The sequence below is a fragment of the Heloderma suspectum genome, chromosome 3 (assembly GCF_057233095.1).
Source record: "Heloderma suspectum isolate Gila_16-S chromosome 3, 16-S_ref, whole genome shotgun sequence".
Classification (NCBI taxonomy): domain Eukaryota; kingdom Metazoa; phylum Chordata; class Lepidosauria; order Squamata; family Helodermatidae; genus Heloderma; species Heloderma suspectum.
Genome location: NC_139460.1, coordinates 121,293,516 through 121,307,071, shown reverse-complemented (window position 1 = coordinate 121,307,071; position 13,556 = coordinate 121,293,516). Strand labels below are relative to the sequence as shown.

Genomic DNA, 13,556 nt, shown 5'->3' with positions numbered 1-13,556 from the left:
AAACTAAAACCCTGCTCCATAAATGAACTGCAGGTGGTTTTTACAGAAGTTGTAAAATAGCTACCACCTCAACTGAATTTGAAGAGGGCTGGCATTTCATGGAAAATAATAGTTTTTCAACATGCACACATTCCTGCTCATCAGCCAGGAGAATATTTCCCAAAACAAAAACCAGTTCAGGTATTACACATGACACTTGCCTCACACCAATATCACTTAAATGCACTCACTGGTTTTAGCTGACTGAGGGGACACACTCTACAGGTTCTCATGTCATAAAACTGCACTGTGATTTTTCCCTTGGGGGTGATCCTTGTCACTGTGCCTTCTCCAAATTCATCATGAACTACTTGGCCACCTAACCGCAGGCGACTGTCTATTCCACCAATGACTGCCAGAACAGCCATCAGGCCTCCCACCTCTGGACTCTCTGTGTCAGGGAAGAAATCTTCCAGAACAGCCTAGTAAGAAAAGAGAATGGTACAATTAAACTGTAGGGAGGCCTTCTCTTTGCCAAGTATACATACATTTGTATACATTTCAAAAAGCAACACACACATTTTATATTAAAGCAAACTTAACATTCAAAGAAATCAATTATTTAACAGAAAAAGGATGTCTAATAACACATGTTAAATAAGCAAGTTTGATTACATTCATTAACAATTACTCGTTTTTAAAACAGAAATGAGTTGATTTTAAAAATGTGGGAACTACCCCTTCTGACTGTTTTCCCGCAAAGATGTGGGTGATGGAGGTTAGCTGAGAGTTGATGTACTTGTTTATGAGTCCATTCCATTGGCTCAGTGAATGCAATGTCCTTAGCAGTGCCACTATCTCTTCCGCCAAAGTACTGCTGTGAGTTGCAGTCAGAGAGGCCTGAGGCCTGGCTTTCCTCCTCCTCAGAGTAGATTCTACACACACAAAAAAAAGAGAGAGAGATTGAGAGGAAAAAAGAGAAAACTCAGACAATAACATGATGATGGTGATAGTAAAATAGAGCAAAAACTACAACATTGAGGACAGAATACTCTCTTACCTCTGAGCAGTGGGATATCTGAAGAACAAGTAGTAAGTAAGCTACCCAGGAAACCAAACAATTTTTCCACAAGGAATTTCATATCCCTTGACCTTTCAGTTTTATCCCAGGAGGGAAGCACTGCTTGTAGTAAATGCACTGAGAGGATCTAAAAAAGTAAGGCAAAAAGAGAAATTTTAAGAAAAAAAACTCTCCCAAACTACTGAGAAAACACATAATATCAGCTGTGTATGAATAGACACACTTATAAAGAAGATTAAGCATGCTTTAAAAAGTGAAGATGCAAGGGTATCTCTAGAATCAAACTGAAGATATAAAGCATAGCTTCCAATCTGTTCTAGGACTCAACTGCTGACTGTTAAAACATAACTGAATGTATTTACCTGTCGTTGTAGAGATGCAGCAGTGAATGATTCATGTCCCTCTACAATTTTCATTAGCAGAGTTATCCACTGTGATGTACTAAGAGTGCTGCACATCTGAGGCATGAGTGCTATACTTCGGATGAATCCCAGTGTACACCAGCTCCTGTGCTGCTCTTTATTAACCATTGTATTTGGCAAGGAAGCTGGAAATAAACAATCAAACAAAATCACTCAAGTGCTGTTCTGTATCCAGCATTATTAAACCTGTGCATCTTGGCATCTGAATTTTTTGCTATAAATTGTTGTCTTTAAAGTAAACCACCTTCTTCCAATAAAATGCCCTTCATATTATAGAATGTTAAGATATTGGGCAATATCAAACACTGCATGAATGGACAAAAATGTCCTTTCTCCTTCACCCCTTTCTGGCAGCCACCCATTCCCTCCTAATTTCCTTGAGGCTCTCACAACCCTCTGGAGCAAACTGGGGGGAGGAGGGGAATCATCTGCATGATAGAAGGATTTTGTGGGCACAAGGGCGCTAGTTGGATTCCACATGTCTGATTTTATTCATTATCCTTCAGAAGCAGGTACTATATGTTATAATTTTGCCTCTTTTAGCTAAGCATAATAGCATGGTTGCTATAAAATCTAACAGCAAAATATTTATGAAAGAAAAGCACTGCAAATCCAATTAAACAAAGGACACTGTAAAAAAATCTTTGAACACCTGGGTTCCCCATTTAGGCTCAATATTCAAAAAAAGGAACAGTTGAAGACATGAAAACCACAACATTACTGATATTAGTATAAGAACTAAACACAAACAGCAAGAATTTGATTAGCTGGAGCAAGTGTTTACTTGATTTATCTATAGTCCCACTCTCTACCAGCATGCGGAGCAGCCCACATAAAGTTCTGGTTGCTTCATTCTGCATTACTTCTGCATGGACTCCAGCCGAGAGGCAGAGAGTTTGCAGCAGGTTCACTGTACTTGTCAGCATCATGGAAGTAGGATGGAGATTTCTTTCAACTTGTTCTCCTTCTGAAGCAAGAGACAAAGTAAATGACTGAAGGCAATAAAGGTAATGCAAATTAACTTATTTATTTTCATCATCAAGCTAACTGAGGTCCCTAATATAATATAACCAGTGGAAAAATCCAAGAATTTCCTTAACCATGGACAAACCAGTAAAAAAAAAAAAACAGGAAGTGGGAATAATCAGTTTAATCTTGCTAAACACGCACAGCTTCATAATGGTATGGTAAAAAAAAAAGGATGTCTGGGCAAGTAACCCGCCATTCTATTGCCAGCATTAGTACTGCAGTTAACAATGGAAAGCAAACTATAAGAACGCTTGTGCTTTTGTAATCGGGGGGGGGGGGGGGGAGGGGAGAGAGATCTAGGCTAAGCCCTATTAACTTCGATAATAAAGAAATCAAAGAGGAAAGTGTCCAGACAAATATGACCATCTGTAGTTTGTATAATGCATCAACCTTTAATAAGCTAGTTAACAAAGATTATATTACCTACAGAAAGGGACAAAAGGCACAATCCTATGGAGATAGGCAGCCGCCTCCAAATTCAGAGGCGACCGCCTATCCAATGTAGGGCAGGAGAAGCACGGAGAAGGTAGTTCCCTCCGCCTTTCTCCTGTCCTGCATTCGCGGCTAGACAGCCGATTTCGGCTGTCTAGCCATGGGAAGGCAGAGCGGGGGAGGAGACTGCCAGACAACACATAGGATGTGTCATACCAGCATTTCCGCCTTCCCCACCCCGGAACGCCCCCGGAACGCCCTGTTTTGGCCACTCCGTGCTCCTCTTCCGAGTGCGGAGCACAAGGCAGCGCAGAAGGGGGGGCGTTGGTTATCCAGGAACCGACCTCGGAGCACGGGCTCCAAAGTTGGATCCCAGAAAACCACATATCCTATGGCCGTCTAGCCGCTGTCTAGTGGCCATAAGATTGCTCCCAAAATGAACTAATTACACCACGTGGGGAAAAAACAGAAAAGTGAAGACCTTTGACTTCTGCAGATACAGTTAAACATACTTCTAACTGCCTTGTTAACAGGGAGAAATAATTACATGGAACCAAATGTCAAGTCCTTGTACATATAAAATTCTTCTTTGCTTGGCCTGAACCACTACAAAAAACACCAACATAATCAACCTGCCTACCCTTATTTGAAATCGTGTACTAAACCACATATTCTATTCCCAACACCTGAAATAAAGCTGGCAAATTCAGAATGACCTACAAGCAGCAACTGTTTATAAATGTCAATATCAAGAAGAGACTGAATGACATTAAGTTTGTCTTCCTGTTTTGCTACTCAAAAGAACTGTCATGCTCAAGAATGCCTAGGTAGGTTGTGAACTGTTCTACATCCTTTAGCTCAGGGGCCCTCCACAACTTGTGGCCCTCCAGGTGTTGTTGGACTGCAACTCCATCAGCCCTAGCCAGCATAGCCAATGGTGAGGGATTATGGGAGTTGTAGTCCAACAACAGCTGAAGGAGGATAGTTGCCCACCTCTGCTTTAGCTCTTAGGAAGGTGAATTCTTACCTACAGTACTTATCAAACATTTGTTTTTCTGAACAATTTGGATCTATTTCTTGAAAACATGAGAGGAAAGCAGAACAAGGTCATATTTGATGAAATCACTAGTTATTGCTTGGGAACTACATTGCCACTGTGTTCAGCACAGAACATCCTTACCAGAATCATCCTCTGTGTCTGAGTCTTCTGTTGCAGGCTGAGAAGCAGGTGGTGGTTCAGCCAGTTTGAGATCATACTTTCCCTCTTTTCCCATCCTGTAAGAATTGGTACTGCCAGTATCCCACTGAACTCTAATCCATCCATCTTCACCCAATTCTCCAATCACACGACCCAAGCCTGGAGGTGGCCCATCCTGAAGAAAGAGTAGCAGTAATACTAATTTAAAATATATGAGCAAGAATTAAGGATATATGATGGGCTGAATAGGTATCTAGCAAAATGAGTGAATAATAGACACAAGTAGTACCTGATCACCCCATTTCCAATCTACCCCCCTCATCACTCTGGTACCAATCTTCATCATAGCTGCCAGCTCTGGTCCTGAAACAGGAAGTTGAACTGGAGTGGTCTCCTTCCTGGATTCTTCTAGGACTGTAGCAGAAGCACCACGGGAGGAAGCAAGCATATCTTCTTCAACATTGTCTGAACTGGGCCCTAATTCAACAAGAGATATCTTGAGATCTAGTAGCTATAATTCCCTTTAAAATATACACAAAATGAAGAGGGGGGAACATGATATCAAAAGAATTGCCACATGGTATTTAGTGCTTTCCAAAAGGACTACATTAGCTTTTCTGAAAGCAGTCTCCATGAGGATGTATTACTTTCATTCGAAAATTGAAAGAGAAAATGGATACAAGAGGCTATGGCCGGATTCAGACGATCAGCAGGGAAACGAAGCCACAATGGCTGCCTTTCATCGCCCACACACTCACCATTTTCCTAATTAGCTTCACAGCGGTGTGGGTTGTCATGTCATCCAAACCTGGCAAGGTGCACAGTACGGGTGACTTCCAAACCACCCTGCAACCCATAGCTTGGAAACCACCTCCACCATGCACCTTGCTGTGTATGGACGACACGACAACCTACACCACAGCAACAGTAATTAGGGAAATGGTGGGCACACAAGCAGCACGTGCAGGGCAGGGAAAAGAAGCCACGGTGGCTTCTTTTCTTCTGCTGATTGTCCAAATCTAGTCATTGTTCATCTGTAGGAAGCCCTCTAAGGGCTCCAAGCAGACAGGTGAAATGACAGTGAAGACAGGTCTACACAAATAGGAAACATACCTATCAGCCGCAACGTGGTTTGTGTCAATGCCAACATGCCAGAATTGAGAAGAAGATTCAAGGTGTTTGCACCATGTTGTACAGTTAACATGTTAAGCATGACCAATAAGAAACGAGCTTGTGGAATGGTCCCCAGACTTGGTCCTGCAGGGTTCTCATGGGTAATGGTTTGCAAAGGAACAGGTTGGATCCCTAGAGGAAAAATAAGGGAGCAAGAGGCTGTTTATAAGCAAAAGTAAATGGCCTTTAGCTGCCTTATCAGCAAACAATTCTTATGATTTTGACTCGTTGCAAGTATGTTTCCTCTGATTTCAGATATTCACAGTGGAATCACTAAAACAGAAAAAGCACTTAATCTAAATAAAACTTGGAAATACAAAATCACATTTCTTTCAACCCATGGTCAGTAACTAGACTTGCTAACAGACCATGTTTTCAAACAAGGAACCAGAGTATGAGCCAAGACTACAAGCACCCATCCAAGGCAGATGCATCAGAAGCTCCCCCTCTTTCCAATCTCTTCAGAAGAAACTAAGCCAGGGGTTGACAGAAGGTAGACTGGGATCTACTTGTAGATCTCTGGGTGATTTGCAGTGGATTGGCAAGGATTTCAGACTCCCAACTGTTTAACAATTTTGTTGTTCAGTCGTTCAGTCGTGTCCAACTCTTCGTGACCCCATGGACCATAGCACGCCAGGCCTTCCTGTCCTGCGCTCTCTCCCGGAGCGTGCTCAAGTTCATATTCATTGCATCCGTGATGCTATCTAGCCATCTCATCCTCTGTCATCCCCTTCTCCTTTTGCCTTCAGTCTTTCCCAGCATCAGGGTCTTTTCTCTTCGCAATAGGTGGCCAAAATATTTGAGCTTCAGCTTCAGTATCTGTCCTTCCAATGAGCACTCAGGGTTGATTCCTTTGAGGATGGACTGATTTGACCTCCTTGCAGTCCAGGGGACTCGTAAGAGTCTTCTCCAGCACCACAGTTCGAAAGCATCAATTCTTCGGCGCTCAGCCTTCCTTATAGTCCAGCTCTCACAGCCATACATTACTACTGGGAAAACCATAGCTTTGATTAGACGGACCTTTGTCGGCAAGGTGTCTCTGCTTCTTACTATGCTGTCTAGGTTTGCCATAGCTTTCCTCCCAAGGAGAAAGTGTCTTTTAATTTCATGGCTACAGTCACCGTCTGCGGTGATCTTGGAGCCCAAGAAGGTAAAATCTGTCACTGCTTCCATTTCTTCCCCTTCCATATGCCAGGAAGTGATGGGGCCAGATGCCATGAGCTTCGCTTTTTTAATGTTGAGTTTCAAACCAGCTTTTGCACTCTCCTCTTTCACCCTCAACAAGAGGCTCTTGAGATCCTCTTCACTTTCTGCCATTAGGGTGGTGTCGTCTGCATATCGGAGGTTGTTGATAATTCTCCCAGCAATCTTAATTCCGACCTGTGATTCATCCAACCCGGCGTTTCTCATGATGTACTCTGCATATAAGTTAAATAAGCAGGGCGACAATATGCAGCCTTGTCGTACTCCTTTCCCAATTTTGAACCACTCGGTTGTTCCATGTCTGGTTCTTACTGTTGCTTCTTGACCCTCGTACAGGTTTCTCAGGAGACAGGTAAGGTGGTCTGGTACTCCCATCACTTTCAGAATTTGCCACAGTTTGTTGTGATCCACACAATCAAAGGCTTTAGCGTAGTCAATGAAGCAGAAATAGACGTTTTTCTGGAATTCTCTTGCTTTCTCCATGATGCAGCGAATGTTGGCGATTTGATTTCTAGTTCCTCTGCCTCTTCGAAACCCAGCTTGTTCTTCCGGTAGTTCTCGGTTCGCATACTGCTGAAGCCTAGCTTGTAGGATTTTGAGCATCACCTTGCTGGCATGTGAAATGAGTGCAATTGTGCGGTAGTTTGAACACTCTTTGGCGTTGCCCTTCTTTGGAATTGGAATGTAAACTGACCTTTTCCAGTCTTGTAGCCACTGTTGAGTGTTCCAGATTTGTTGGCATATTGAATGCAGCACTTTAACAGCATCATCTTTTACGATTTTAAATAGCTCAGCTGGAATACTGTCATCTCCGCTAGCTTTGTTGTTACTAATGCTTCCTAAGGCCCACTTGACTTCACTCTCGAGGATGTCCGGCTCAAGGTCAGTGACCGCACTATCATGGCTATCAGGGACATGAAGATCTTTCCTGTATAGTTCTTCTGTGTATTCTTGCTACCTCTTCTTAATCTCATCTGCTTCTGTTAGGTCCCTGCCTTCTTTGTCCTTTATCATGCCTGTCTTTGCACAAAATGTTCCCTTGAGATCTCCAATTTTCTTGAAGAGATCTCTAGTCTTTCCCATTCTGTTGTTTTCCTCAATTTCTTTGCATTGTTCATTTAAGAAGGCCTTCTTGTCTCTCCTTGCTATTCTCTGGAACTCTGCATTCAGTTGGATATATCTTCCCCTTTCTCCCTTGCTTTTCGCTTCCCTTCTTTCCTCAGCTACTTGTAAAGTCTCATCAGACAGCCACTTGGCTTTCTTGCTTGTTTAACAATAGCAACAACAAAATTACCCCCCCACCCCATACACACACTTTAATTATGCTGCTGAAATGAAGAAAGACTGGGGTAACCAGGAATTGATTCAAGTGTGGAAGGACTGTGAGCTGTGTTTACTCAAAACAAATTCCTGGGCTCAGAATTTTTTAAGTGTATTTCTTTTACACCAAGCTCCAGTTGGTGGATTTTGGGATTCTAGTAAATACAAAGTAGATACTGCAAACCTCAAGTCTGCCCACCCCTGAACTAGACAACTCAGAAACATCCATGTAAGACAGTGTAGTACAGCCCTAGCATCACCCATGCACAAAATTTCTCCCTCAGCCTGATCTGGCTATGTGATTACAAAAAAAATGGAACATCATATACTCTACAGGCAGGATTTGGTGACTACTGTCCAAGATGTACAAAAATAGAAACATTTTTGCAACTTCATGATCATTCAACTTGTACCCAGCTAACATGCACAAAATGCCAACAAATGAGGTTTTTATAAAGCAGAGTTTAAGGCAAGGGATTAGAGGTACTCACCTAGTTCTTTGAACCTGCTATTGGCATCAAGCAAAATGTTCCGAACATTTTGAATAGCCCATGAGTACAACTTTCCAAAAGTAACTTCCAGGAGCATACGATTGAAGGGTGGAATCAGATCAACATCCTTTAAACAGTCTGTTAGAGGCTCCCTTTGTATATTAAAAGAAAAGGCCATGGTTTCAGAGTCTTCAAAATTATACCCCACCTTAATACATGCTGTTGCAGAATAAGAAGATGCTGCTGCAAAGTGCTGCAGAATTATCTTAAGTCCAAACAAGCAGGGCAAAGCTTCCATCTGCTTTTCAAAAGCCGTTGCAATACTTTCCCCATGCACGTTTGTGCTGGCTCTAGGAAAACAAAGTGTTCCCATGGCACATAAATGCTACACTGGGGCCACGAGCATTCCCACCTTACTGTGCCACAGTGGACTTTCTCATCAGTGCTAAAGTCCCCAGTGTCCCCTGTCTCCATTCTAAAACCATTGTGCTTGAACACACACCACAAAGTGTGTGACTGGTTTTAAAGAAACTATGTGGGAGGGGATATTACCCTATATTGGTTCCTTCTGGAATAAGTCTTTGCCATCCACAGAACATAGAGTATTGCACAGAAGGCAGCAGGAAGTTTTTGGTTGCCAGCTTTAGAATTGTATCAATCCCCTCTAAACGAACTTCAGCTCTTTCTAGCTGCAAAATAGATAAAGTAAGTATCATCTCTCTGTAAGCTTCTCAAGTAGAGAGGCCTGACCACATGAAACAAGCCATGCTTTACCTGCTTCAGTAAGCACTTCCTCATTTTTTCTACATCAACAGGCTCTTCTTTTAGTGCAAATTCAACGATGGTGTTGAGAAGAGCCGACTGAGGATATAAACCTTGGACGTTTTGTTTCAGCCATTTGTATTTGTGAACACCTGTAACTGTATTTATAAGTGGCTGCCATTTATCCTAGAAAATTAAATGCACATTTACACAAGTTAATAACCCAAGACCTCAGATTGAAAATGGTGTTTGCTCCAAAATGGCACATTAACCTACTAAAGAACCATATGTTAAAACCTTAAGTTTCAGGATCAAGGAAGGGCATTACAGGTTTGTCCCAGTATGAGCAACATACTTATCCACATGCTACACTTTTAACTTAAAAGAACAAAATTGAGTTCCTCATGCAAAACACATTATAGCTAAAAATAATCATAAAGAAAGGTCAACACTGGCATCCAAAATCTACATCTATGTTGCAAGGGGGCTCTCTGCAAGTAACGACCCATCAGTTTAAAGACCAATGAAATGTTGGACACAGGGCATGCTGCCTGCAGCGCACCTGCTTTTTCTGCTTTACTCCACAACTGCTGAGTGGCTCCTGCTGAGTATGACATCCAAACCCAGCCGTTAACTCAACAACAGACCATGGGCTAACAGCTGGGTTGTTTAGCCCCTAAACAACCCAGCGGTCTGGGTTCAGACGTCATGCTCAGGAGCCGATTATGAGTTGCCGAGCTGATCATGGGTTGCTGAATAAAAGCAGAAGAGGCGGGCAGCCAGCAGGCAGAGTGCCCACTCTCTCCTGTTCATGCACAACCCATCAGTTTTTAAACCCATGGGTTGTCATTATGTGATAACCAGGTCAAAGGAAGTTCATCCAAGACTCAACATCAGTTCAGAGTCACCTGGCGAGAGATCCTCCCTATGTGATGAAAAAGAAACTGTGCACACTCCTGCACATCATATAAGGTAATGTTTGACAAGGATGCCCCACAAGGAGGCTCACATGCACAACTTTCCTCCTCATGTAAAATGCTTGCAGCACTGAAGGCTGAGCGCCGAAGAATTGATGCTTTCGAACTGTGGTGCTGGAGAAGACTCTTACGAGTCCCCTGGACTGCAAGGAGGTCAAATCAGTCCATCCTAAAGGAAATCAACCCTGAGTGCTCATTGGAAGGACAGATAATGAAGCTGAAGCTCCAATATTTTGGCCACCTAATGCGAAGAGAAAACTCACTGGAAAAGACCCTGATGCTGGGAAAGACTGGAGGCAAAAGGAAAAGGGGACGGCAGAGGATGAGATGGCTAGATAGCATCACGGATGCAATGAATATGAACTGGAGCATGCTCCGGGAGAGAGCGCAGGACAGGAAGGCCTGGCGTGCTATGGTCCATGGGGTCACGAAGAGTCGGACACGACTGAACGACTGAACAACAACAACAACGCAGGTTGTCTATATTACATACTTGATATACTACCTTTGGTGATTTGACTGGCAAGGGTCTTTTATCAGCTGTCACAGGGCTGTGAGGTATGACACATGGCTCTTCCAAATCACTCCCCTCATTCCCAATTTTGGATTCTTCCACATCAGAAGAGTCAGATTTTTTAGGGACTAGTGGGGGGAAAATGAAAAGCACACCACATTTTTATAAGCCAATACTTCCTAAACAGCTAAAGTATAAGCTTCCACAGAAGTCAACTAACACTTTATGAAAAAGTGACTCAATTATTAAAAGTGGGACATTCAGACTTAAATGTATTCAAAGGACCACTTCCCTCCCCATGCCTACCCAATTTCCAATTGCATTATATCTTTTGAAATTACAAGATGGAGTCCACATGAAACTTGAGTCTGACACCTGATGCTACCATCTTTTCAATGAGATGAAGAAGGCTTGCTTAGGAATTAAGCAAGAATCCACTGTATTATATCACATGTCTACAAAATACAAATTCTCCAGTACTTCCAACTAGAATTTGCATTTTAAAACATTTTTACCTCTTCTTTTCCTTCTCTCTCTAATTATCTTCTGAACTACCCTTCTCCATCGGGGCAAAGAACTTAGGCTTTTAAGCTTAGACATGATGGAAAGATCGTTGCACACTGCTGGACGCAATTCATTGAAGAGGAATCTCAAACGTTCAATTACAGGAGCACAGACTTCTTTGTAAGATCTTCCTTGTTCCTGATGGGTCTTAAAATAATAGTGCAAACAGGTCTTTGTTATTAAGGCAACAGTAACAGCTATTTTTGCTAAGAAATGATACTAATGATTTTTGTTTGTTTGTTTGTTTGATGCTTACCTTGATCAGTGAACATTTTGCTTGATAGACAACACGACACACATCTGCTACAGATTTTGGAAGTGTTCGGTGTTTAACTTGGTCAACTCCTAGCATAGCAGGATGAACAAGAGAGAGTGCTATATGACCTTTAAGAGGGGAAAAAGAGAGAAGATATAATATCAAAGAAAATGTTAAAATAATACATTAAGAATTTTAGGACAACTGTGTGTCAAATACAGATACCTAAATCCTCGTGCTTTAGAAGGCAACATAACAACAGACGTCCTACTTCTTCCACCGGATGCTCAGGAGGGAATGTAATTGGTGTAGTCAAGTGACACTGTTTGCAGTATCTCTCCACTTGACATAAGAAGTCCTGCACAAAAAAAATATACACTTAGTGGAACATCATTACAGCCTAATAATTTATGCATTGCAGTTGACATGAATTTTTAAATTAAAAGTTAAATATTTGGAATTATGCAGTGATAATACTTCAGGCTAAGGAACTAGGTCATTATCCTCCACTGGCAGACACACACACACACAAATATTGTAGAACAGTTGGGCCAAAAGGACCTCTTGCCTTTCATCAGCATTACTTCCAGAACTAAAAGAAGCTGCCAGAAAGAAAGAGGACTGGAAATGAATGATGGAAAAACAGAACAAACACCAGAGACTAGACACCTGACCCTTTACTGATTTGCTACACCTCCCTTTGAATTGTTCAGGCTCTCCTATTCACACTGGCAAGCAGTTATCATGTTATCACTTTGTTCTGTTCTGATTTCTTGGAAAAGGAGGCTACGAACTGCTCAGCCAATAATAATGGGGGTAGTAGAAAGAGAAAGTCAATGCCTTTACAGGAAAGCCGAGAGTCAAATGTTCCTAAAGACCAACATCCATTGGCAGTTGACAAAGTGGTGGCTCTGGGCCAAGGTACCCAATAAACTCCCACACTGGGCCCTGAAAGGAGTACAGTGACTATCTCCAGCGTTCTCCATAATCCCTCAGACTCCTTTCAGGTGATGACCCAAGGGTTTCAACGCACCAATGACCAGATGGAGATTTGGGTAAACCCACCCACCTTTGCTCTTTCTCCCTAGACCAGGAATCCCCAACCTTTTTGGACCTGTGGGCAAATTTGGGAATTTGGGAAAGTGCTGTGGGCACCATCACAAAATGGCTCCCATGGAGGATGTGACTAGCCACATAATGGCTGCCATGGGGGCCTGCTTAGCCAAAGGGGGGGGGGAATAGCAAAGCTAGAGGCTGGAGGTGGGGGGAGGTTGAAATGGAAACGGTTGCTTCCTGGCCTGTCCAGTCTTTATCCACCCACAAAGACCTTTCCCCTTTGCACTCTCTCAGCTCCCAGCCTCTACCCTTCTTCTTTCTCTCCCTCCCTAGCCCCTAGTCTTGCTTTCTATCCCACTCATCTCTTTACCTCTGGCCTCACTATTTCTCTCCCCACCACAACCTCTTTACCTCACTGTTTCTCCCCCTTCCTATCCTCTAGCCTCGTCGTTTCTCTCCCCTCTCCCCCTTTGCCTTGCTTTCTCTTCCTGCCTGCTGAACAGCTGATCAGTGGTAGGTTCAGGAACAGGAAGGAGAACCTGGCACCCTAATGTTTTTCAATTTTTATTAAAAAATGTTTTTTGAAGGGGGCAGGGAGTAAAGAGTTTTGCACGCACCATTGAGGATGCCTACACATGCACTGGGGACCCCTGATCTAGAGCCTCCAGACCAGGTGCCATCGGGAAGCGCAGGAAGGGAGCAACTGTTGACTTTTTGCCAGCCTACGTTCTTAACAACAGTGCACTATTACCTTCACAGTGTGATCCTGGACGCTGTTGTCTGCAATCGCTTGCAGAAATGGCTGTGAGTGGTCACTCAAAGTCAGTCGATGTGAATACAGCTTTGATTTGTTAGGGGTAGTGTTACCAGGAGAGCTGCAGTGGTCTTCATCCTTCTCCTCATTATAACTGTAATGTATTTGACTAGTTTGCAAGCCTCCGGAGAAAATAGAGGACTTCAACCATTCTGCAAAAAAGAATGGAAGTCTGTTAAACTGCCTACTTAACCATAATGCATTTGCAGCCTTGCTAACCAGGTGGCAAAGTGATGCAACTTTGTTTATAAAAAGCATTATTCAATTGTTTCAAAGCAGGGGAAA

The 13,556-nt window shown here is 42.8% G+C and overlaps 1 protein-coding gene across 11 annotated transcripts in view; it reads right to left on the bottom strand.

Moving 5' to 3' along the window:
- HERC2 (HECT and RLD domain containing E3 ubiquitin protein ligase 2) overlaps positions 1-13,556 on the bottom strand; it is a 131,374-nt gene that overhangs the window by 66,370 nt on the left and 51,448 nt on the right. For 9 of the 11 annotated variants that reach the window (XM_084844336.1, XM_084844333.1, XM_084844340.1 and 6 more), the window contains 16 exons: positions 13,209-13,423; positions 11,627-11,759; positions 11,402-11,529; positions 11,097-11,292; positions 10,561-10,709; positions 9,103-9,276; positions 8,881-9,017; positions 8,329-8,480; positions 5,255-5,446; positions 4,431-4,618; positions 4,124-4,316; positions 2,267-2,449; positions 1,423-1,607; positions 1,040-1,187; positions 718-914; positions 231-461 (listed from right to left, as the gene is read on the bottom strand). In XM_084844336.1, the coding sequence (XP_084700462.1) occupies positions 231-461; positions 718-914; positions 1,040-1,187; positions 1,423-1,607; positions 2,267-2,449; positions 4,124-4,316; positions 4,431-4,618; positions 5,255-5,446; positions 8,329-8,480; positions 8,881-9,017; positions 9,103-9,276; positions 10,561-10,709; positions 11,097-11,292; positions 11,402-11,529; positions 11,627-11,759; positions 13,209-13,423 (2,801 nt within the window). The remainder of the gene's footprint in view (positions 1-230; positions 462-717; positions 915-1,039; positions 1,188-1,422; positions 1,608-2,266; positions 2,450-4,123; positions 4,317-4,430; positions 4,619-5,254; positions 5,447-8,328; positions 8,481-8,880; positions 9,018-9,102; positions 9,277-10,560; positions 10,710-11,096; positions 11,293-11,401; positions 11,530-11,626; positions 11,760-13,208; positions 13,424-13,556) is intronic. The other 2 variants (XM_084844338.1, XM_084844339.1) reach the window with 2 other exon arrangements.